Genomic DNA, 25,827 nt, shown 5'->3' with positions numbered 1-25,827 from the left:
TATCTTTTGGGCTCTGTTGGTAGGTACATATACTTTTACATTTTTTATGCCTTGCTCTATTGAAGCTTTAATCAATATATAATGTCCTCTTTTGTCCCTTATAATCTTCCCTTGATTTAAATTTTATTTTTTTTCTGACACTAATATAGCCACTGCCACTTTTGGGGGATTACTATTTGTGTGGAATGTCTTTTTTCAACCTTTTTTCTTTGTGTCCTTCTCTGTACAGAACCTCTTGTAAACAGTATGTAGACAGATCCTGATTTTTTTTTTCCTTTAAGATTTGTTTATTTATTTTAAAGTATGTTTGTGTGAGGTGAGCGGGGGGAGGGGCAAGGGAGAAGGAGAGATAATCTCAAGTAGACTCCCTGCTGATCACAGAGCCCCAGTGGGAGCTCAGTCTCAAGAACCTGAGATCATGACCTGAACTAAAACCAAAAGTCATGCACTCAACCGACTGCACATCCCAGGCTCCCCAAGAGATCCTGTTATTTTATCTGATCTTTCTCTGCCGTTTCATAGGAGAGTTTAATACGTTTACATTTAATGTGTTTTCTGAAGAATTAACTTCTGTCACTTATTTATTTTTTTGCATTCTATATGATTTTTTGTTCCTCAAATTCTTCACTACTCCATGTTTTTCATATTTAGTTGAGTTTTGGCTAATGTGCCATTTTGATTCACTTCTTTCTTTTTCTACATGTTTATTTAGTTATTTTCTTGGTGGTTACCCTGAGAATTACAAATAACATCTTAAACGTCCAATAACCTAATTTCAATAATTCCAACTTAATATCAAGAGTATACAATCTCCTTCTGTACATCTCCATTCCTCTCCTTTTATATTTGTCACAGATTACATTTTTATATATTGTATTCCTAATGACATAGCTTTATAATTATTGTTTTATGTATTTGCCCATTAAATCATATGGAAAAAGAGAAAAGTTACAAATCATATTGAAAGTACAATCATGGGATGCCTAGGTGGCTCTGTTGGCTAAGCATCTGCCTTCAGCTCAGGTCATGATCCCAGAGTCCTGGGATCAAGCCCCACATTGGACTCCTTTCTCAGCAGGGAGCCTGCTACTCCCTCTCCCTCTGCTGTTCCCCCTGCTTATGCGCGTGCGCTCTCTCTTTCTCTCTCTCAGTAAATAAATAAAATTTTAAAATTATTAAAATGTGGGGCATCTGGGTGACTCAGTTGGTTAAATGTCTGCCTTCGGTTCAGGTCATGATCCCAGGGTTCTGGAATCAAGGCCCACATGCTGCTGAGCAGGGATCCTCTTCTCCCTTTCCCCCTGCTGATCCCTCTGCTTGTGCTCTCTTTCTCTCTCTCAAATAAATAAAATCTTTAAAAAAAAAAAAAAGGTAAATCATCCTAGATTTATATTTACCTATATACTTATTTTCCCTGTGTTAGCTTTAATTTTTCTCATGGTTTCTATTTACTGTCTAGTATCTTTTCATTTCAGCCTGAAAGTTTCTCTTTTGCATTTCTGGTAGGCCAGTCTACTAGTAATGAACTCCATCAGCTTTTGTTTAATGGAAATGTCTTAATTGTGATTCATTCTTAAAAGGTAATCTTATTAGATACAAATTTCTTGGTTGACAGTTTTTATCCCCAGACTTTATAATTAAGCCATCCCACTGCTTTCTGACTTCCATGGTTTATGAGGAGAAATCAGCTGTTACTCTTATTAGGGACTCCTTGTCCATGACAAGAGTCTTCTCTTGATGTTTTCAAAATTGTCTTTTTCTTTCAGTTTTGACAGTTTGAGTATAATATGGCTGAATGTGGATCTGTGTGAGTTTTTCCTGCTTGGAGTATATTGAAATTCTTGAGTGTGAATATCTATATCTTTCCTCAAATTTGGTAAATTTTTTTGTTTCTTCCCCTTTCTCTGTCTCTTCTTCTGAGACTCTTATAATGTATGTGTGGCTACATTTGATGATATCCTACAGATCCCTCGGGCTCTGTTTATGTTATTACTTCCTTTTTTTTTTTTCTGTCACACTGAATACTTCCAGTTGTCTTATCTTCAGATTTGTTGATCATTTTTTCTTTCTGCTGAAATCTGCTGTTGAATTTCTGTAGTGACTTTTTCATTTTATATAATTTCTTTTATAAAAAGATTTTTTTATTTATTTGACAGAGAGAGAGAGATCACAAGTAGGCAGAGAGAGAGGGGGAATCAGGCTCCCTGCTGAGCAGAGAGCCTAATGCAGGGCTTGATCCCAGGACCCTGGGATCATGACCTGAGCTGAAGGCAGGGGCTTAACCCATGAGCCACCCAGGCGCCCCTCATTTTATAAAATTTCTGTCTCCCTATTATGCTCTTGGCTTTCTCATAGCTCATTTTGCTGATTCCCTTTAGTTCTTTGTCATGTAACACAGTTGATTTAACATTTTTTTTTTTTAAGATTTTATCTATTCATTCGACAGAGAGAGATCACAAGTAGGCAGAGAGGCAGACAGAGAGAGAGAGAGGAGGAAGCAGGCTCCCCACCAAGGAGAGAGCCCAATGCGGGGCTCGATCCCAGGACCCTGGGATCACGACCCGAGCCGAAGGCAGAGGCTTTAACCCTCTGAGCCACCCAGGCGCCCCTGATTTAACATTTTTTACTAATAATTAAAATGTCTGGGCTTCCTCGGGGATGGTTTCTGCCCATTTTTTCCCCTGCAAATAAGTTTTTCTGTTGCTTGCTCTCTATACATAGTTTGAGAACTGAACCAGGTATTTAAAGTGTCATATTGTGATATATATGGAAATTTAATTATCCCACTCCTTAGGGATTGCTGAATATTTCTTATTGAGCCCTAAAGCCAACTGTTTGTTACTCTTCCAAACTGTTTTTGCAAGGTGTGTATTCCTTGTTGTGTGTGGTTACTGAAATTTCTATTCTGTCGTCTCTGTGGTCAGCCAGTGATCTGATAAGGATTTCCTTAAATACCTGGCTCCTAAAAGAGGAAGAAAACAAAGCAACAAGCACACACCGACTCTCCAAATTCCTTAAAAGATGCTTCAGCTCATAGGACTTGAAGCTCCGATGGCCAGCACAAAAGCTCAGCAATTAAAAAACAGCAATCACCAGCCAGAGCACAGAATCCAATATTTGGATGACAGAGCCTTTATTATGTATCCTGGCTCCAGTGAGCCACACCAGAAATGCAAGAGGCTAGCTGTAGGCTACTTCTTGGAGCTTTTGGAATGGGAAATCAGGATGATGGTACCTGGTACCATGCAAAATACTGAAGTTTAACAGCCTCTTTGACTGGACACCAGAGCCCCAAATAGTTAACTTCAGATAGTTCTTAGGAGTTCAGTAGTTATTTAGGTGGATGGATGGATTCCTGGAGCTTCCTGTTCCTTGATTTTTTTGTGATACTCCTAAGTAGCTTAGGAATTGAATTGCTCTCCAGGGTAGAAGTGCTCTGCTTAACCAAGGAGATTAATATGTAAAAACTACAACCAGAACAGTGAAACCCCCTAAACCATTTCTTGGTTTAGCTCCTACATCAGCAATGCATTTATGTCCATTATTGGGGGATATGGGAGGAGTCTCCTCTGGTAAACTCAGTGTTCCAGAGAGGAAAATAGTAAATAAGGATGTTGACCTCCCCCACCACTCCCAGAAAAGGGGCTTGAATTTTCTTCCATTGCTGGATTTTCCAATTGTTGGTTCTTTGTTATGATAAAGCTGAGAGCTTTACCTGTAATTTTTAAGTCTGTAATATATAGCACCCTTATGTTTAATTATACAAATAATGTTAACCATCAAGAAAAAAGTAAAATTGGAAAAAGACACAATAAAAACAAAAATTTCATTTGTATATTCTAAAAATACTCAAATGGGTATATTGGACTATGAATGTATTTATGAAAAGATACTGTATTTTAGTAAATTATACTCAATGTGCATTATAGTCAGTAGTGAAGCAAATCAGCCCACATGTCTCAATGGCTTCAAACAGCAATCATTTTTATTTTTTGCTCATATATCTGTCATTCACCTGGGGGTTAGATGGTATATTGACCTTCTGACTTCAAATTGTATGTTAGGTCCATGTCTGTTCCATATGTCTCTCATTCATCTTGAGCAAATAGACTGACCAGGGCATGTTCTTTTTTTGGTGATGGCAGAGGTGCAGGAGGGCAAGCCAATTTCCCGAGCACGTTTTAGACTCTACTTGCATCACATCTACTAACATCTCCTTTTGGCCAAAACTCATGAGGCAGAGCCCACAGTTATGGAGTGAGAGAGATACCCTACCTCTAATGGGAAGACTTGCAGAGTCACAGGGCAAAGATTATAGTTTGTGGTAGAATTTGAGTATGTAAGAAGGCCTAGGGCTCCAGTCTTCAAAAAAAACTCAGTGATCCTGTATATTATTCAGGCTTTAGATCCCAATGAAAGCCTTTCATGCTTTGAGAAAGTTCTATAGGAATTTTAATCATTGATTTATTAAATTTACTTTTCTTGAATTGAAATATATATGAAATAAAGACTGTAGCACTTTTAATTTTATGAGTAACCCATAAGCTACATTATATTGTCATAATTTTTATCCTAAATATTCCTTTATTTGAATACTTTTACTACATTGACATAGAAGATATTCAGTAATGTTGATTGGTTGGTACTGTTCCAGTCTCAGTTTATGACTTTAGGGTATTATTTGGCAGAAAAGATTAGGAAGAAAGGGAGAAAAGGAAATGAACATTAATTAGATGCCTCCTGTATGCCAGGTATTAAAAGACGTCATATCTGTGTCTCATTTTGTCTTTAGATATCCTCCCTCTGTGTTTTTTTTTTTTTTTTTTCATTTTCTTGATACAGGTAAAATATCTGGAATCCAGAAACATTTGTTGTTTTTATCCTTTTTGGATTTTGAGTCACTTAGAGAGCATGAGGGACAAGGGTTTTAAATCAGAAAGTCTACTCCAAAACACATGTTTTCCTGGCTCATTCGGAAACCCTACAAGGAAATGTAACTGCTGTCACATCTTGTCAAGACCTTGGGCATGTTGTCGAACCCAAGGGCTTCTTTTCCCCCTCCCCATAGAGGAACTGAGCTGAAACCTATGTCTTGGTCATTGAGCAACCTTTCAACCAGGTTTCAGGGTTTTTGTTTTGTTTTGTTTTTTTAAGATTTTATTTATTTATTTGACAGATAGAGATCACAAGTAGGCAGAGAGGCAGGCAGAGAGAGAGGGAGAAGCAGGCTCCCCACTGAGCAGGGACCTGAGCTGAAGGCAGAGGCTTGACAGGTTTCAGTTTTGTCATGTGTGAATATCAGGATTACTCAGCAAGTAGGAAGAGATAATTGGAATTGAAGGACCAGTGAGAAGCTATCTTAAATAAGGAGAGAGCCCTTTGTAATAATTGAAACTTAGCAGCTTTTTGGTGTATCTCATTCCCACCTGTAGTTGAGAAGGTAGAAGAGGACTCAAGGCCATTGCACCCCTCCAGTAAATAAATACCCCTCATCTTGAGGATTACGACTTTTAGTTTTGTTTTTCAGAAAATGCCTACTCTGTAGTTACCTTTTAGGTGTCATTGACAGTCAAAACAAGATACATGAATCGCCACTATTTTCATATTATTTTATGTAATTACTAATGAGTACTGTATGGTGACTAATGTAACTGAACAAACAAACAGATTAGCGCCCTTATAGAAGAGGCCCCAAAGAGCCCCTTCATCCCTTCTGCCACGTGAAGACATGGAGAAAAGACAGCCGTTGGGAAGAAGGCTCCAACCCAGATACTGAATCTGCCAGTGCCTTGATTTTGGGCTTCCCAGCCTCCAGAATTGTGAGAAATAAATCTCTGTTGTTCATTAGCCACCAAGTCTACGACATTGGTTTAGCAGCCTGAATGGACTAAGGTACTGTGGAAGGCAGGCCAGAATGATAAAGAAGGCACTGACTCAAAATCTACTCGTAATTCCTGTACCTGAGCCACCCAGGCACCCAAGTAAATAAATTTTAAAGAAATAGAGTATCTTGGTGGCTCAGTCCGTTAGGCACCTGCCCTCGGCTTAGGTCATGAGCCCAGGGTCCTGGGATCAAGTCACATGTCCTGCTCCCTGCTCAGCAGGGAGCCTGCTTCTCCCTCTCCCTCTACCCCTGCTGTAGTGCATGGTCTCTCTCTCTCTGTCTGTCAAATAGATAAATAAAATCTTTAATATATATGTAGAGAGAGAGAAAGAGAGAGATACTAAAAAAAAATTTTAAAATAAAAGAGTGAAATGGGTACCAAGAACAAAAGCCTAAGAATTGCTGCTCTAGAAAAATGTTCTAAGAAAGTGAAGTACATATGAGGACAGAGAAATTGAAATTGCATGTTTTTGAAAGTTCTTTCAGTGGTCTGCACTTGGTTGACAAAGAAGCAATATCTTTGGTTTTTATTGTTCTTAATCAGATATCAAAAATATTCATTTGAACTTAGTCTTTCACAAATCATTTATAAGTCAGACATTTATTTGTATAATATTGGTAGTATTTACTCAGGTTAACATGATAATGTGATCACTTACTTGAGAATTAATAGATCTTTATAAGCTCTGTCCAAAGCCTTTTAGAAGTATGACAAATATGAATTAGTTGACTACTTAATTGCCTGATGTCTTCCTTTTTAATTGAACTCTTAATGGAGTCTGTGTATTTACTTTACTAATGAGAATTTGGTAAATTTCTCATGTCGGATGACCTCTGGACTGTTTACAAGCTAGGAGTAGATGATGAATGCAGTTCTATTCTTAGGTCAACTTTAAAGGGTTTGAGGATAAATACTAAAGCTAAAAATATCTGAATGTATGTTTTTCTTTAATACCTCTGTAGGATGACGTAGCTTTGCCAAAGACTTAGAAGCTAAGCAGAAAATGAGCTTAACATCCTGGTTTTTGGTGAGCAGTGGAGGCACTCGCCACAGGCTGCCACGAGAAATGATTTTCGTTGGAAGAGATGACTGTGAGCTGATGTTGCAGGTAATTACATAAAACTTCTAGATGTCTCTATTCAAAACCTGGAACTGGTAGAAAATATTCTTCTGCTCCTTTGGAGAACAACACTACATAGAGTTGAACTTTCTAGCTCTCTGTCTTTTAACTGTAGTTACCAGTTTAATTAATTTTCTCCCTCTTGAATCATCTAAAAATAAGTTCTAAGTCTTGGGGAATAAATTTTGAAAAATGAGAGTTCAGAGTAGAGAAGTTTATTTTTAAGTAAGGTGTTTCACATTATATGCTTTAAAAATAAGACTTGTAAATAATTCATAAAATTAGCATAGCATGAAGTACAACTGAATTTTAATCATGGATGCTTCAGTGATACCAAAATTAGTTTCTCTGCTTCTTTTCGAGATGTTCATTATGATACCTTTCAGTAGTTTAAGCATAATTAAATATTGATGGTATTTACTGCATTATGTATAAAGGAGTTACTTTAAGCTGTGTTTGTGTAAGATAATTAGAAGTAAAATGGATCTCCAGTTTTTTGAGAATTTAGTTATTTTAACAGGTCCCTTGCAGTTTAGAAGAAAGTTTTTGTCCCCTTACTCTTCCTCCTTTTTTTGTTGTTAAGAATGATAAATACTTAAGAGTAGAAATGTTTATTCTGTTAGCCCAGTGGTTCTTAACTGGGGCAAGTCCTGTCTCCCCCTGCCTGAAGGGCATTTGGCAATCTGATTATTAGAAGCGGTGGGAGGTTGGAGGTGGTCACTGTGGACATTTGGTAGGTAGAAGCCAAGAGGCCAAGTGTGCTGCTAAGCATACTACACTGTACAGTGTATTTCTCCCCCCACCCTAAACACACAGAACATGGAAGTGTCTGGCCCTAGATATCTATAGTACTGAGATTGAGAAACCCTGCATTATCCCTAGAAAACTCAAATTTGCATCTGTCTGTTATACATGTTTACTATAAAATTAGATAACTTATTTTACAGTTCTGGGGCAATGAAAGTAAAGCCACTCCACAGCTGTGTGAGTATAGAATATGAATGTAGTAGGTATAGTATATAAGTATGTTGCATATACAATGACACCTTAGTTCAACAAATTCAGTATGAGAAATGGAATAGTACAGAGATTATCTGTGGTTCTCAGTAAGATGGGAGTGTTGAGAGTGGCAACTGAGAAAAAGGCAGTGGTTTGGTTTGGCTAACAGCTTCTTGGAACTGGACCCTCTCTTAGGCACAGATAGTGGGAGCTCATTTATCAGAGAGTGGAAGAGGGGCTTTCTATGTAGGATTTGTATCAACCAGCCAACAACTGTGGGAATGGGTTTTGTGGGTCTTGCAGGATCAGTCTCTTAAGAGGCATGACTGATACAGTGTCTGTTCCTGGACCGTGTGTGACAAATGGAAGTTGTCTGATAGTTTGTCAGGTAGAAGGAGGAAGCTGCGAGTCTAGGCAGACCAAAGTGAGTTCCAGTTCACAGGACACAGTACCAGAGAGGAAGGAGGTACACAGAGAAGGAACTTCACAGAGTAATTCTCCAGTATGCCGCTGAGTACTACTGATCTTTACATACATAATGGAGAAACTAACCATAAAGTGGGGGAGAAGCACTAAAAGGAATTAGAGTTGACAGTGCTGGGCAATAACATGGTCAGGAATGGTGCCTGTCTTGATAGCCAGATTGGTAAATGTCATGATTCACAAGGCATTGGTGTCTACCCCCTCAATAGTGGGGAATAACTTACCATAGACTGAGTTCTACCCTCATCTAAATCTGAAAAGCTGGACCCAAAAGGGTCATACTCTTTTCAAGTAACTTAACTATACCCCATAAGAAAGTCCCAAGAAATGTGTAGGAATACAGAAATATCCATAGTAAAAGATGTTTTGTTTCTAAAGAGTTTGGCTAAGTTTGGCACAGTCTGGCAAAATTAAAAAATGGTAAAACAATCTTGAAAAAGCTTTCAAAACTTACTACAAAGCTAGTGATGCTGGCTTACATAAAAGTAGACATATGGACAAGTGAATATGGAATAGAATAGAGAGTCTGGAAATAAACCCCTCTATATGTGTGGCTATTGTGATTTGAATTGTTTCCCCCCAAAAAAGATATATTGAAGTCCTAATCTTCCATACCTGTGGATGTGACCTTATTTGGAAATAAAGTCTTTGAGAATGTAGTCAAGTTAAGAAAAAGTCATTAAGATGGACTCTAAACTAATATGACTTGAGGTCCTCATAAGGAAAGGAAAAGACAGAGGGAGAACAGCTATGTAAAGACAGAAGCAGAGATTACAGTTAGGCTACCAGAAACCCAGAACACCTGAGTCCACCAGAAGCCAGAAAAGGCAAGGAAAGAAGAGATCCTCTCCTAGAAGCATTGGAGGAAATATGACCCAACCAACACCTTGATTTTGGATTTTTAGAGTCTAGACTACAAGAAGGTAAACTTGCGTTGTTTTAAGCCGCCTCTGTGACACTTTGTTATGGCACCCACAAACTATTACAGAGACAGGCTGAGGATTTAGAAGGGTGTTAAGTTCATTCAGCGGAGGAAAGAGTAATTTCTTCGGCAGATGAGGCTTAGGACAGCGGGATTTCCACTATAAAAGAGTGAAGTTGGACCCCTGCCACACATCAAATATAAAATTTAACCAGAATAGATCAATGACCTAAATTTAAGAGCTACAGCCATAAAACTCTTAGAAGAAAACATAGGGATGAGTCATCATCACCTTGGATTTGGCAATGGATTCTTAGATATGACACCAATAGCACCGGCCACAAAAGAAAAAGTAGATAAATGAGACTTCATTAAAATTAAAAACTTGTGTCTCAAAGGACACTACCAAGAGAGTGAAGAGTGGGAGAAAATATTTGCAAAATTACATATATCTTTTAAAGGTGTAATATCCAGAGTATATGAAGAATTCCTACAACTCAACAACAAAAAGATAAGCAGCCCACTTAAAAAATGGGCTAGAGACTTGACTAGACATTTCTCCAAAGAAGATCTAAAAATGCCCAGTAAGCATGAAAAGAAGATGCTCGACATCATTTGTCGTTAAGAAATGCCAGTCAAAACCACAACGAGATAGCACTTCCCATCTACTAAGATGGCTGTAATTTTTTTAAAACAGGAAAATAAATGTCAGTGAACATGTAGAGAAATTGAAATTCTTATATGTTGCTGGTGGGATTGTAGAATGGTGTCACTGCTGAAGAAAATAGCTTTTAGTGGTTCCTCAAAAAGCTGAACATAGAATTACCATATGACCAGCAGTTCCACTTTTAGACCCACAGTTATTGTGCGCAGGGTCTTAAACAGATGCTTATGTGTCAGTGTGGATTATAGCCTTTGTTATTTGCAACAGCCAAAAGGTGAAAACAGCCCAAGCTTCCAGTCAGAAGTGAATGGATAAACTAAATGCAGTGTGTACATGTAATGGATTATTATGCAGTTATATAAAGGAATGAAGTTCTCATACATGCTGCAGCAGAAATGAACTTGGAAAACAGTATGCTATGTGAAATAAACCAGACACAAAGGACAAATACTACATGATTTCATCTCTTTGAAAACAGCTAGAATAGCTAAATTCATACACATAAAGAGGGTTAGCAGTAACCGGTGCCTGGGGAAAAGAGGTTTGGGCAGTTACTGCCTAAGAGTTACAGAATATCTGTTTGAGGTAATAAAAAAAATTTTTAGAAATAGATGGTGGTGTACAACATTGTGAACTTAACTAATAGCCCTGAATTGTATACTTACAAATGTTTAAAATGGCAGATATTATGTTATGCATATATGATATATTTATCACCACAATGAAAAAAAGGAAATCAATGGCAATAGAATTTAAACTACCTTTGAATTGATTCAGCTGATTCATATTGCCTTTATAACAAACTTAAAGCAAAAATTAGTATTATTTTAATGAGCAGAAATAATTTAATTGATTTGTCGATATTAAAGTGCTGTCAAAAGTTAAAATAATATTTTTATTTTAATTTCATAAATGTTTATGATATGGGTATCCTAGGTATAACTTTTTATTTATGCTTTATTTCCTAATTTTTAAATGGATTGTAAAGGAGATAAGGGAACTCTGTGATCAGGCAAGGAAAAAAGCAGTTTTGACCTGTTCCTCAGTCTCTACCCTTAAAGATACTTCTGCCCTTTATCTGATCAGCATTTTGTTTTTAGCCCTGTCCTAGACACAGTGGATTCTCCGAGAGAGAGGTCCACGAATAGATTGGCCTGCTGGTCATGTGGAATCTGAATCAGTGCTACAAATTAGTAGTACTCTCATAGCACTGAAGGGCATCTTGTATATCGAAGTAAGAATAAATATTTGCAAATTGTATTTAGTTTTTAAGTGGTTTAATATTAATTTAATCCTTCTTAGTATTGTAGTAGAATTAATGGATTTTTAAAACTTACTTTTTTGGTATCATTTCTGAAAAATGAACTAAGCTTATATATGGATTATAGTGTTGGAAGCGTGAAGAGTTTTGTGTTTACAAATGCAAAATGTATTTGTTTTGAAAGATTAGTGCTCTAGAGTTGATGAAATTGTGTTTTCCTTTTAAAGGCTTTACACAGCATCAGTGGTTCTGCATTGTTAGGTCAGTCAGTGTGATGATTAAAATTGTTTGAAGTGCCAGTAGCTAATATTTGATTGCTTTTTAATGAGTAAATAAAAGAAGATCTTTAAAAATTTGGTTGATCTAAGTCTACATTTATGGCTTAAAACCCTCTATTTTTAATGTACAGGAAACCATTGTTAGGTTTCAAAATCTCTGCCTATGAATAATTTTAAGTAGTTTCTTACCTGTAAAGATTTCAGGTACAAATAGATTTGCTGATCTGTGGTGATCATATGGCTTAAACCCAAAGCAAAAGGGAAATAAATGATCCATAAGGTTATACAGCCTGTTTGATTACACTTAAAAATTCTTTGTTATGTCATGACAGAAAATAAAGTTTTTGAGTTTTATGGTTTTTGTTATTTCATCTCATTCCAAACAAGGTAGTCTAAAGAATGTGATCATCTTCACATCTAAAGAATGTGAAGAAAATGTGCCTGGATATTAAAGAGTAGATGATTAAATAAAGGATTCTGGAATTAGTTCTCGTACTTATCCTGGAAGCCTCCAGCAAATTGTGTAGACTTGCTATGCCTGTTTGTCTTGCTGTACAAAGATGACTGTGCTGTGTTTCATAAAGGCATACTATGCAAAATAAATCTTAGCCATGAATGAAAGCTATAAAGTATAATTATTAGGTGGGAATTACATTTTGTCTGGAGTAACTCACATTAATATTACTATTAAAAGTACCTTGCACTTAAATAGTACTTTCTGTTTCTCAGTGTTCACTTACATCATTTTAGTTGTTCCTCTCAACAGTCTCCTGAGAGGTCATCCCTGTTTTACAGACAGTAAAATTAAGATTCAGGACTTAGTCACAGGGCCAGTATCACATAACCATTAAGTCATGGCGGCTGGTATCAGAGTCTTGGTAATACTGGCTCAAAATCACACGATCTTTCTCTTCCACCACTAAGCTGCTACTGCACGTATGTGACCTAAAACTGGTTTGCTCACCTACTTCTCCTGCTAGTAAACATGTTCAAACTTTTGTTGCAGTCTGTGGGATACTACCAAACACAAACGGAGTTGCATTTTGAAAAGTTTGCTAATAATTGCACTCAATAATTGAATTTTGCTGTGTTTTAAGAAATACCATCTACTAACTGAAACGTGTTTTTTTTTCCCTCTTGGTGCATAAGACAGACTGTAACAATTATATTTTACTTAAAATTTTAATGTTTTAACTTTCACAGTGGTGTAAGAACAGCCCCCAGGAGGATAATGGAATGTGTTTTGAATATTATAGGTAACTTATTTTCATCTGTCTTTCGGAGACACACAGCAAAGATAAGTCACTCTGTATTAATTACCCTGATTGTAGAAATGCAGTTGAGCTTTTAAAGAGTCAGCCACAGGGTCTTTAAAAAAGATTTTAAAACTGTGATGACACACAATGGCAGTCTTTTTTTTTTCTCTTTAGGTTTTTTTTTTTTTTTTTAGCCTATGTGTCCATGTATGTCTGTGTTTTAGTAGGAAAAAGAAGTAATACAAGAGGTAATAATAATGTTAAAAAATACCATTTCATACCCAAAGCATATGTTAAAAAATACCATTTCATACCCAAAGCATATGTGATATGTAGCAGGTAGTCATTTGTACCATATCATGGGTTAGTTTTAGTTAAAATTAGCTTTTCACTGCGCCTGGCCTAGAATTGTTTTTTATGTTTTGACTTATTTGACATCAGGCTTTCCATTGTTTGTTTTTCTGTAGAAAAGGAAGTATTTCTTAAATATAGCAGTGTTACTGCTTCATTTTAATACTCTTTCCAGAATTTTCTGGTTTTATAATTGTCTTATTTGAGATCCAAAATTTTTTTTGTTTTGTTTTGGTTCTGTTGTTTTAAGCCACTCAGTTTGTAGGTTTCTTAAAATCTGGTCTGAACTTTGTAAGTTGAGTACTTCGGTTAGACTAAAGAGCATGTATTTCCTTTCCAACAAACCTATGCTAAGCATCTACAGTGCACTTGGCCCCATGATGGCTACCAAGGGATCAATGTGTGTACAGGTAGGGTCTCCCTGTCCTTGACAGCTTATTGCTAGTAACAGGAGATACGCATGTAAACCAGTCCAGACACTACGGCACGGAACCGTGATGTGTCTGATGTGGGCTGCACAGCAGACAGATTGATCAGTCCTACCTGCAAGGAAATGTGGAGATGAAAAATCTGGGAAGACTTCATGGAGGAGATGGCTTGAGCTGAATAATCTTGAAAGATGAGTAAATGGTTTCTGGAAGGTTTTGAGTGTGATTGAGTGCATGGTATTAAAGATAGCATGGCATTCAGTGTCCCTTGTGATTTATAAATAAAATAGTCCCTTGTGATTTATATATAGGAGATGAAGGCAAACTTTTTGAGAGATTAAGATTGGGATTTTAGAAGAGAACCCATCTTGGAAGGCCTTGTGTGCTAGATGAAAGACTATATATTTTGTCTTAGCCAGTAAGTACCCTGAGGAGTTTTTACACAGGGGAATATTACCCTTTTATTTTATTTTTTAAGATTTTATTTCTTTATTTGACAGAGATCACAAGTAGGCAGAGAGGCAGACAGAGAAAGAGGGAGAAGCAGGCTCCCTGCTGAGCAGAGAGCCCGATGCGGGGCTCGATCCCAGGACCCTGGGACCATGAACTGAGCCGAAGGCAGAGGCCTCAACCCACTGAGCCACCCAGGTGCCCCGGAATATTGCCTTTTTTAAGTGCTTCCCATGCCTTATGTCATTTTATCCTCACAGACAAACCTGTGAGATATGGTCTGTCTTTTTTATAGATGATTAAGCAAATACTAGTCTTTTTACCAAGGCCACACAGTTGCCATATGTCTCGACCAGTTCTTTTGGACTCTAGTACCTGCCCTTTAAACTGTTAACTGTATTGCTGCTCAGAAATTGGAGGTCGGGATCGGTGTAAGCAGTTAGGGGGTGATAACAGTCTAGAAAGTGAGGCACGGTTCTAAAGAAGAAAGAAACCTTTGAAATGAAAAGAAGACTATGAGAGGGACTGAAGAGTTAGGGTGCGCTTTCTAGTTACATAATGAGGGATGGGAGAGAAAGAGCCTCAGACCTAGCCTTTTGGGCATAGGAGTGAATGAGAGTTTCAGGAGGTGTACTTTTGGGGGGAATAAGGTAGTGAGTTTGAGGTTCTGAAGGGACATCCGGTTTGAGATATTTAGTAGAAACCAGGAAGTTGTGAATATATGAAATATAAGAGTAAATTATTATAAACAAGTGAGAGAACTGGAGGAACAGGAGAATGTCGTCCCGGAGAAAAATACCACAGCTGAGATTCCAGGCGAGAAGTCCGTTTCACATAAGATCTAGCAGTGGGAGCGGTTTGCCAAGACAAGAGTATGGAGTTTGGTTGTGGACGTTGGGAAGGCTAGATTTTTGTATGGGTTGTCTACATAGATTTTTAAAGATTGTATTTATTTATTTGAAAGAGAGAGGGTGTGTGAGTGGAGGGAGGGGCAGAGGGAGACAGTCTTCAAGCAGACTCCCTGCTGAGCACAGACCAGTACCCCCCAATGCAGGGCTTGATCATCACCCTGAGATCATGACCTGAGCCGAAACCAAGAACCAGAGCTTCAGCCAGCTGAGCCACCCAGGTGCCCCTCAACATAGATGTTTAAAATGAATCCTGGTGAAGTAAATTGAATGAGAAGGAAGACTATAAACCATTCCTCCAAAAACTGCGGTCAAAAAGTTAGAATGAGGGCCGCCTGGCTGGTCCAGTTGGTAGAGCATGTGACTTTGATTTTGGGGCATGTGTTCAAGGTCCACGTTGGAGGTAGAGTTCACTCAAAAAAAGGGGGAAAAAAGTTAAAATGACCATAGATGATTGCGGCAATCTAGGAAGGGGGTGTGTGTGTGTACAGAAATACATAGTATGTATATATATATTTATTTGTACTTGTATAAATACTTGTATACTTGTATCCACCTATAGATGGATAACCAGAACTTCAAAACAGTGAAGGGCTTTTCCTTGAAGGGGGATAGTAATGGCCCAAAAGCCATAATAGTAAACTGCACGAATTCATTCTGTATCTCTGAACTCAGCAGAATGTCGGATTTAGGAGGATGGCATCCACTTTAAAGGAATGCAGTAGAAATAGTGCTCTCAGGGGGAAAGCCAGATTTCAGTTAAAGGAAGGAAGTAGGAGGTAACCATCTGTGAGAGCTTGAGAATGAAGAGTTTCAGGTGAGGTGGATTCTCTAGAGTGCAGTGCAGGGCCTCGGGAAGAGTCTTTCTAGAAAGTAAAAATCACAAGGAAGGGTGTTCTTTCCACTCTTCTGGGTGTTTTCTGTAAGGAGCCAGTGACTAGAGAGTCTGCATTTTAAAAAATTTATATATAATTGACTTACAACATTATATTAGTTTCAAGTGGACAACAGTGGTTGACTCTTTGTATATTTGAAAAGTGATCACCAGAATAAGTGCAGTTAATATCTGTTCCCGTACAGAGACACAGAAAAAAAATTTTTTTTTCTTGTGATGAGGAAGGACTTCAGGAGTCTTGCATTCTTACTGGAGGCTTAAAGTGACAAGAATAAGAGAACTGGTAAAATATGACAATCTTCATAGTTTACACCCGATTGGCTAAGGTTTTCCCATTAGAACCAGAAACTTGATAAATTTAGCAGCCTTTGTCAGGGTTTAAATTATATGTTTGAGAAATTATTAGATTTGCATTGAAATGTCCAAATGGGTTGTGAAAATTAAGTTGTAATATACCTTCTCCTGGAAGTGTAATCTAGAGAAAATGTGAATCTGCTATCTGGAAATGGAAATGGATTAATCAATACTTACATGGTTAGATGTAAGTAGTGAATCTTCCTTATTCCTTTAGTTTTTCTTGACTACTCTCTAGATGTTTTATGCTCTATAATCTTGGTTTTCTGCTGAGTTTCTCTGATGGGTGCTGAAACATACCACCACCTTGAAAACAGCAGTTAACTAAATGCAGAAATTTTTATTTGCTTTCTTTCATTGGCTGTTAAAGAGTTACACAAACTGTGTAACTGATGATCGCTCTTGCCCTGAGTTCATAAGCCTGGTCTTCTCAGAACGTTATTACTCTCTTTATTTCAAAACAAACAGGGGCGCCTGGTGGCTTAGTCAGTTAACCCTGAGATCAGCCCCACATTGGGCTCCGTGCTTAGCCCAGAATCTGATTGAAGATTCTCTCTGTCCCCAGCCCTGCTCAACGCATGTGCATGTGTGCTCTCTCTCAAATAAATAAATAAACCATAAACAAACAAACAAAATGCTTTCTCTGACCCCAGATAGCATCCTCACTCCTCCACTCCCAGCCCCCAGACTTGGAGTGGCGTCTGAACTCAGTGGACTCTGCTGTCTTCTGGTGTCTTAGGTTTGCTCTACGTTCCACGGGAGGTGTTCTTGTACTTAGCTACCCCCATACACAATTTGAGGGCAAGGTGTATATCAGGTCCAGGATTTTCCGGGTTCTAACAAGTTGTTCACTTAGTTAAGTGGCCTCTCCTGACTGTTTCCTCCTTGAACCCTCCTTTTCTCATCGCTGGTGTGTGCTGACCATTCCCTCGAAAGCTGCGGTTCCCTGGCTCCAGAAGCAGCCACTTGGCCTGTTTTCCAAAGCTAACAGTAACTCCTTTTCCTGTGTGATTTTTCTTTTCTCAGCTTTCACTTAGATTTCCCCCCTTGAATTTCAGGTCACCATTCTAAGGACTTGAGCTCCTGCTCTGTTTTTTTTTTTGTTTTTTTTTTTTTTAAGATTTTATTTATTTATTTGACAGAGAGAGATCACAAGTAGGCAGAGAGGCAGGCAGAGAGAGAGGAAGGGAAGCAGGCTCCCTGCTGAGCAGCGAGCCTGACGCGGGACTCGATCCCAGGACCCTGGGATCATGACCCGAGCCGAAGGCAGCAGCTTAACCCACTGAGCCACCCAGGCGCCCCATCTGTTTCTTTTTTTCACAGATTATTTATGACGATTCGTTCAAGGTCATTAAGAGCCTACGTGGACCTGCAGTCTCACTTGTCTTAGAGCAGGCAGAGATTTTTATTCCACAGACTAATTAAATACACAGGAAGGAGGAATTGTTTTCCTGATGGTGCTACATGTGCTTCTTTTGTCACCAGAATAACTGAATTCTGTACTTCATTAAACAGAACAATAACTTAAAACATGACGATAGAAACTGGCATGAAGTTTAAGTAACTTCTAGATTGAATGCAGATGTTTCATAGTGGTTACCGTTGCAGTGGGTTTCTCAGGTGAGCTGCAGAGAAGTGGCAGTAATCCTACAACACAGAAAGGTGCTCTTCAGTCTGTTCTAGGGAACTTGAGGTTTCAGAGAAAACCAACCCAAAAGCAACTTTTAAAACTTTGTGTTGCAAAGATCGTATGTATGATGAATGTGTAGGTGTTTTTGGAAGATCGTTTGAAGTCACACACTGTTTGTTCCTAATGTTAGACAGACGACCCCAACTTTTTCAATATGCAGTTGAAGCTAACAGAGGAAGGAGCTTTTCATTTCAGTGATATTTATTTGGAAAGGATCATTTCAACTAGGATTTACATTGGTATTATTTTACTAGTTGCTGACCGCGTTCTGTTGATGGGGCTAGGATCAGGCTGTGTTCACTGTTGTCTGTAGCTGAAAGTATCAGACGTTAACATTTCCTCTAGTGTCCTTGTTTTCGTCTCTCCAGTGGTTTCTGAGTTTCCTTAGAGATCCTTTATTAAATAATCTGAGTTTAGCAGTGTTTCCCATTGTAATCTCCCCTATGAATGTAATGGTAAGATTGGGAGGGAGAGGAAGCGTACTATATGCTTAGACTAGTCCTCAGACTTTTTGTGGGGTCATGACCTTCACAGGCACATCTCAGCTCTTTTTTGTCCCCTTAGATAGAGGCAGGAAGGCTAGAGGATGCTGAAGTTCAGTCTTTCCATTCTTGTATGTCAGTTAGGCTCTGGTAAATCCCACATTGGTGGTAAAAGAGTCTTCCTTGAGGACAGGCCCTTGGAGACCACAGAATGTTCTGGGTCTATTTCAGAATGGTTACTTTGACCCTCACACTAAGGTGACACAAGAAGACTTTCTCCAGTCTTCACCCTGACATTCTTGTGGGGCTTCTGGAGGTGAAACTCAGAAAACTCCTCGGAGAGTGGTGTCCCCCAAGGCTGTGCCCCTAGGAGCTTTTATCTTGCGAGTGAGTTGGCATTCATGTCTCACAGGAACTCACGTTACCCTTGGGTTTTCCTGCCTTGCTGGCTGCAGCCATGGTCTCCGTTTTCAGGAAGCGGTGGTTCTCTGTGTTCACCTCTCTCCCCACTTTTCAGGAAGCGAATTGACCTTATGACCTCAGTGCTCTGAGAAAACTAAAATTAGTTTTTGATTTTCCATTGGCGTGTCTTTTTTCTTTGTAAGGATGGGACTGATGACTTGCACGCTCTTTTCATGTTGGACTGGAAACTGGAAGTCACGTCTCTCCCCATTTGGGATACTTTCTTTGCTTTTCATTTACCCAGGTTCCCGTAGTAGCCCTCAGTGTTACTGAGTTCAGATCTAGTGTGGTTCTCAGACTGTTTCTTCTTGTCACTATGTGGATATTTTCTTTCAATGAAAGTGCTTCTGTCTCCAGACAACTCCCCAAGCTCCAGAGTGCGCAGGCATGTGTGCGTGCTGCATACTTGAAGAGAGACTGAAAACTGATTTTCAATAATCACTTTGCTATTCTAATTCCTTTTTTTGACTTTCTATCTCTGTCCCTCTTAGAACTTCCCCTTGAATTCTAGTTTTAGGACCCATGTTTTAAGTGAGGATAATTTTGTTCAAGAACGTATCACATTGTGTTCCTTTTTTCTAAGTCTTTTGATTCCTTATATAATTTACACTGTAATCTTCAACATCGAAAGAAGAAAATCCTGTAGGATAGTTTTTTTTTTAACAGTAAGATACATAAAACATCATGAAATTATAATTCTCATGACTTCCATGTAACAGTTTTGAATTATAAGAAAAAATTCTCATTTGATGCATTCAGCAAAATCACCTGATTTAAATTCTTTCAAAAGTCGAATGTGTGAATTTAGTAGAAAAGAATCTTCAAATTTTGGCTGCTTTCTTCTTGGGGAGTGATGCCAAATTTGTGTTGCATAGTAACACAGTTTAAATCTTATTTAATCCACTTTCACTTTGGTATTTCTCTATAATTATCTACTGTCCTATTAATATAAAGTATCTAACCAAAAATCTTTGTGTTTATTATTTATCCTAGTATTTTCTTGTATTTCCTAACTCAGAAAAATTCCTTTCAGTCTCGTAGTGTGGATAAGCAACATGCTGTAATCAATTATGACGCCTCTACAGATGAACATTTGGTGAAAGATTTGGGCAGCCTGAATGGGGTAAGTTAAGATTTTCTTTTTGTCTTACTTAAATATTTTTTTAATATTGTAAAAAGACAGATCAGATTATATTTCCTGTTTGCGTTCTCTTCCTTTAGTTTGTATTTTACTCTTAAAGTTTTACTAGGTACATAGCACTTTGGGGACCATATGGAAGAATATGGAACTAGCCCCCATTCTCAAGAAACTGAATTGGCAGTAAATACAGGAATTCAGAAGGTTGTTGGTTGTTATTATTCATAATGGCTGGAAAAGATTTCTTTAAGGAGATGAGATGAAAGTTGACCTCACTGGATGGCTTGTATTTATATGTGGGAAAATAGTGGAAAGCCCCAGCAGTTAGGAAAAAAAAGCACTCTTGGGAGACAGAGAAGTATAGGGTAACTTAGGAAAAAAGGTGAAACCATGGTTTGATACCAGATGGTGGAGAACTTTCTATACTAGAGTAAAAAAGATGTGAAACACGTCCATTTACCTTAAAAATATGGCATGTGATTTAAACACCAGTATTCATTATTGCTTTTTTTTGTATTCCTACTTTGAAGATATTTTTGTGTTACTACAGTGACTTTTTTCATAATACTTCATTTGATTTTTCCACATTGTCAGAATATAAGGAGCCACAGAATAAGAGAATGCTAAAGTATTGAATAATTTCTTATTTTTTCTCAATTTTGTTATGGTTCTGCTAACATAACCAAATGCAACATTTTTCCATAGTTGTGCTTTGAAATTGTTAAAGTGAATTTAACAGAAACTAAATGTATCCCAACTGCTTCAAACTGCTATTGCTTTTCAAAATATACATTAAACATTATATGGAAAAACATATGCAGAAATTTGGCAATTACCGTGAAACATTTTTTTCTCATTCTGAATTGGCCTGCTACTGAAAGACTGATAGTCTTTGACATACCTTGTTTTTCTGCTAGTTTTTTCTCAAGCCTTTGTTTGTTTCTCATGGCACACAGAATTAAGTCTCAGTACTTCAGGTTTGAACTGAAATGGCTCACATTTGATACCACTCACTTTGCGGGTTCCTGCTTGGCTTGCCCTACCTCCAGGGGAACAGTAGCTCCCCTGCTGTCTCCTTCTTAAAATAATTTGTTAGATTTTCTTCAGCCTCGTAATTCTTCCATCTACCTTGTCATTTACACAAGTTGTACTTAAACCCAAATTCCACTTCTCTCTGAAGGGAAGGAACAGAGGAGAATCATTTAGGAATATTAACTTGCTGATGTTATTAACCTGATGGGCAGATTAAAGCAGAGAGGGAGGCAGCCTGGGTAGAAACCATTTTTTACCGTAGTGGGTAGAAAACCCTTGTTTGCCTTTCATTTTAACATGAGACAGGTAAGTATGCTGTTTTGATTCCCAGCTCCTGTTAGCAGAATTACTTTCTTGCTTCTCCACACCTGTAAACTTTTGTTTTAATCTCGTTTTGGGGTGCTTTATCAGCCTTGTATTATATCTACTTTTACTTACCTGTCACTGCGCTAGATCGTGAGCTCCAGAATGGTTCCTGAGCCTTTGCTTAGAGCTCTGCACAGTGCATGAACACGGTAAACCTTTTTTGAATGCAGTTTAACTTTATTTTCTATATCTAGGAATTTATAGAGAAAAATTTTAATCTACTTGCATATGTGGACTATTTTAACTAAAATGTTACATTCTGGTTTTAAGCCTAAAAATTTTCGTCTCCACCACAGTGTGGTCATAGGTGTCTTTACATTATTATCTTGGAAAATAATAAGTAAGGATTACATCATGGTGTTTTATTCTTTTAAAAGGCTGTGATCAAATATAAAAATTATTTGGTGTTGGTTACAAAAAAATCAGGTGAAATACTAACTTAGAAGTTTCCCTGGGTTGACCTTTCTCTTAATTTGATTATACTCAATAGTTCTGTGAAAGATAATAACTCCTAGAGAGCAACATTTGCGTTTTGAACTCGAAATCAAGACCTGGATTTGAATTTCAGTTTGTAATTTACCATTGGTAAATCTGGGGAAAATCACATACTCTCTGTGCAATTTAGCTTCCTTGTACGTCTTCCTTTTAGTTCCCAGAGTTGTGGGAGGATGTAATGAGTTTGTGAGTGTGAAGACTCCATGAAAAATTCAGTTACCTTGCTTTAGCTTTAAAATAATGAAATGATAATTCCTGCTCTGTAGTGTTGTTACGGAGATGACGTGTGACAGTACAAGTAAGTGTGTGCCTGGTGCGGAGCTGGAGAGCATCGCACGAATGACAACCAGCTGTGCTGTTACCACGTGACAGCCACGACATACGCCAGAACAGAATTGTGAACTCCCACCTGTCATGCGCCGTATCCATGAGCAACTATTACTCACAGCCTGTTTACTCTTAAAATTCATAAAATTCTAGAAATTTGAGCATCAGGTTAAAAGTAGTAATTTCAGAAGCGTGGTGGTTATGAGCCCAGCTTGAATTCTTACCAGTGATGCCAGTGATGTAACCGTACACAGGTTACCTAATTTTTCTGTTCCTCAGTATTCTTAAATGTTCACAGTGAAACGGTACTCCGCTCAGGCTGTTGTGAAGCTACAGTGGGTTCCTAATTGTAAATGGTTAGACAGCACATAGTCAGCCTTCAGTAAGTGGTAGTCATGGTGGCGACAGTGTTATGGTAAGAAGAGCAGTTAAAACAAATTTAGCACCCTGTGGCCTACATACTTTTCAGTGAAGCCACTGCTATATATTTTTAAAAGCATTTACCAGCTAAACCCAACTTATAAATAACTCGAGCTCTGACCACTTTCACTCCTCCCTTTTGTCCTACCCTAAAATATACTCCTAAGGGACCTAGATCTACACTTGATGTTGCTGCTCCCAGGAATGAGATTGCTCCGCCTGAGGAAGCTGGGACGGATTTTGTAGCTGACGTTGTTATCAGGGCCCATTTCCCTGCCGGCCCCTTGAAGCCTCTCTTTCTGTGAAAACCCTCATTTGCCTTCAGTTCTTCCTGCCTCCGTCCACTCGAGCACTTGCCCCTCTGAGAGCCATGATGGCCTGTGCCGTCCCACTCCCATCCCAGTCCACATGTGGCTTCTGTTGCTAGGCTGGCCCTTAGCTCGCTGTGTCCCAGCTTCTGCTGCCGCATCCCCTTTTCACGCTGGGGTTTCTGTCAGCATCAGACCAGGGTGGCCTAGAGGAGAAGCTATAGGGAAAAAGAGGTGACTTTTGTCCCTGGCAGTGTGATTGAGGGGGTCGTGCCCCTGGCCACTCACTCTGTTCGGATTTCCCAGAGCATTAAGATAATACACAGTGGTTAAATGGTTTATACAATCAGCTGTGCAGTTTAGTTGTACGTGAATTGAAGAGATGTTTATCTAGTTTGCTTTGCTTCTGTAAGTTGGTGGTTTGGAAGAGGGAGTTTGTAGAGCTGGCCTGGCTTGGACACCCGGGCTTCCTTGAGACAGAGAGAGCATGGGATTTGTAGTTGAGGGAGACCTGAATTTGAATCCCAGCATTCTGCTTCTGAACTCGGAGATCTCGTCTGTTAACTTTGTGCGTACCTGTTCCACCTGCAAGGCGGAGGTGTGAGCCAGTGCGTTGATACCAGAAACAAAACCTGTTTTCCCCATGTTCAACGTATTAAAATGCCTACTTATTTATTTATTTATTTCCTTTTGCTCTTTGAAATTTTCTTTGTTCTACAGTCAGACTGTCAGGAAACTTTTTCCCTTCAGAGATTCTCATTTGCATTTTTGTATGCTGAAGCTTTGGGTCTGGCTTCTATTTCCTAAGCTTATTTATTTATTTATTTTTTAATTCTTTTTAAAGATTTTATTTATTTATTTGACAGAGAGATCACAAGTAGGCAGAGAGGCAGGCAGAGAGAGAGAGGAGGAAGCAGGCTCCCTGCTGAGCAGAGAGCCCGATGTAGGGCTCGATCCCAGGACCCTAGGATCATGACCCGAGCCAAAGGCAGAGGCTTTAACTCACTGAGCCACCCAGGTGCCACTTCCTAAGCCTTTTTAGACCTCAGGGAATATTTCTGCCATAAATGCCAACATGTTAAAATTACGTTCCTTGATTTTTGTCAGTACCTACCTAATATATATGTCAGACACGTGGTAGGTGCTTCATTAAGAAATTTGAGCAGCCTTAAGCTTTACGTGGATCTGATTGGCCATCTTAGGCCTTTTGAGTAGAAACGGTATTTTAGGTTAAGACGTTTTTAAGTGAAAGTGGCTAAGAGCTGTGGTGGCATTCCTCTGACACAGTGAACCTAATTGCTTGTCTTCTGCATACCAGACTTCAGTGAATTAATGTTTTCTTTTATTCTTTTCTTTACTTTTCTATCATTTTCCTCAGCTCTTCTATTTTGTAATTATACTTAGAACATTTTGGGAAACTCAAGGTGTAACTTTTCAAACACTCTAAAATGTTCATTTGGGAAATGAATGTGAAATTAATTTACAAATGCCTGAAGTCTTTGAATTTTCTTTGTATTAACATTTCAGCCTTTCTGTGACAGATGTTGGAAGCTTGTGTTTTAGGATTACTCATAAATCATAGTAAGGGATTATCCCACGTTTTAGCAGTACTCCACTGTATCCATGTATCTGTGCTTGGAATTAGGATCATAACTTCTAACTTTTCTACAGATTTGCAACTGATACTCCATGACATATTACAAAGTGTCGGTTATGCATAGGAATTTGAGTATATGACCACAATAACACAATTTCCTTATATATTTTACGATATGTTACTCAGTATCTTTGAAACCTTCCTCACCATGGGGGGAGCTTTCCCGAATAGGGTATCCTGGCCATCTCAAATCCAATCAAATAGATTTAAAGAATGGAACTCAAAAAGAAAAAATAATTTTTCAAGTTTCAGCTCATTAGAGGAAAACTTGGATATTTATATAATATCTTCATTCGGGGCAATTAGTATAACAGTGTTCTGTGTTTTGTGAATCTAGCAAATTCAAAGGCTTTAACTTCTAGTGTGCCAGGAAAAATAATCATCACCATCTGTGTCTAGTTGAATCTGTAAGTCTTTTTACCAGTAATTTGCAAAAGGATAAAAGGATAATGAAAAACAATTGAAATTTTCATAAAAAAATAATCCTGACAAACTCATATTTTTATTTCTGATTTTCCTGGTTTTCAAAGGTGCATAATATACAAAACAGGTATTGTTCATCAGTTGTCCAGGGATACCTGGGGTATATATCCATTTTATAAGTGTTGGTTTCAGATTTCAATACATTTCTAGCTCTTCGAGCTTATCATTATTTCTAGTTCTTCTTGCATTGTATTATCAGAGTGCATTATTTTTAAGGCTTTGACTGCTTAAAATTTTATTTAGAAGATAGCTGTCTTCCATAATATGTTTGCTATCTTGGAAAACATTTCTTAGTTTTAGATTTATTAACAGAAGACTAGTAATTTTATTTCTTTCTACATCATCCTCCCTTCTAGATAGCTTTGTAGAGAAACCTGCCTTGGTTATTCATCCACTTAGAAACTAAATCAAGTAAGTGTTGGAAAACAAACATCAAAAAATGAAAGAAAAATACCCTCTTTCCTTTTTGTCCTTGAAAACAGCCTTCTCTCACCACTTCTTGCATTAGAGAACATTTATCCAGGATTATGTTTATCTGAAGACTCGTGGTCTGATATTTTGCTACATTATTACCAATTTTATTACAGTTACATAGTCTAGAGCTCTACTGTCTCTTTGTGTTCAGCTTAAAATTGTGGAATATCTTCCCGTTTTCTTTTCTTTGCCTTTATGGATGTTAAGCAAGAAATTCTGAATCCTCAGTGGTGCTCTTT

The 25,827-nt window shown here is 38.1% G+C and overlaps 1 protein-coding gene across 10 annotated transcripts in view; it reads left to right on the top strand.

Moving 5' to 3' along the window:
- LOC111150882 (centrosomal protein 170) overlaps positions 1-25,827 on the top strand; it is a 121,501-nt gene that overhangs the window by 25,483 nt on the left and 70,191 nt on the right. For all 10 annotated transcript variants that reach the window (XM_022508561.1, XM_022508557.1, XM_022508556.1 and 7 more), the window contains exons 2-3: positions 6,848-6,993; positions 19,922-20,011. In XM_022508561.1, coding sequence (XP_022364269.1) covers positions 6,889-6,993; positions 19,922-20,011 — 195 coding nt within the window. In that variant the 5' untranslated portion in view covers positions 6,848-6,888. The remainder of the gene's footprint in view (positions 1-6,847; positions 6,994-19,921; positions 20,012-25,827) is intronic.

The sequence above is a fragment of the Enhydra lutris genome, unplaced genomic scaffold (genome assembly GCF_002288905.1).
Source record: "Enhydra lutris kenyoni isolate GAN:26980312 unplaced genomic scaffold, ASM228890v2 scaffoldscaffold24, whole genome shotgun sequence".
Classification (NCBI taxonomy): domain Eukaryota; kingdom Metazoa; phylum Chordata; class Mammalia; order Carnivora; family Mustelidae; genus Enhydra; species Enhydra lutris.
Note: the sequence above shows the minus strand (reverse complement) of the source record. Positions and strands in the feature narration are given on the sequence as shown.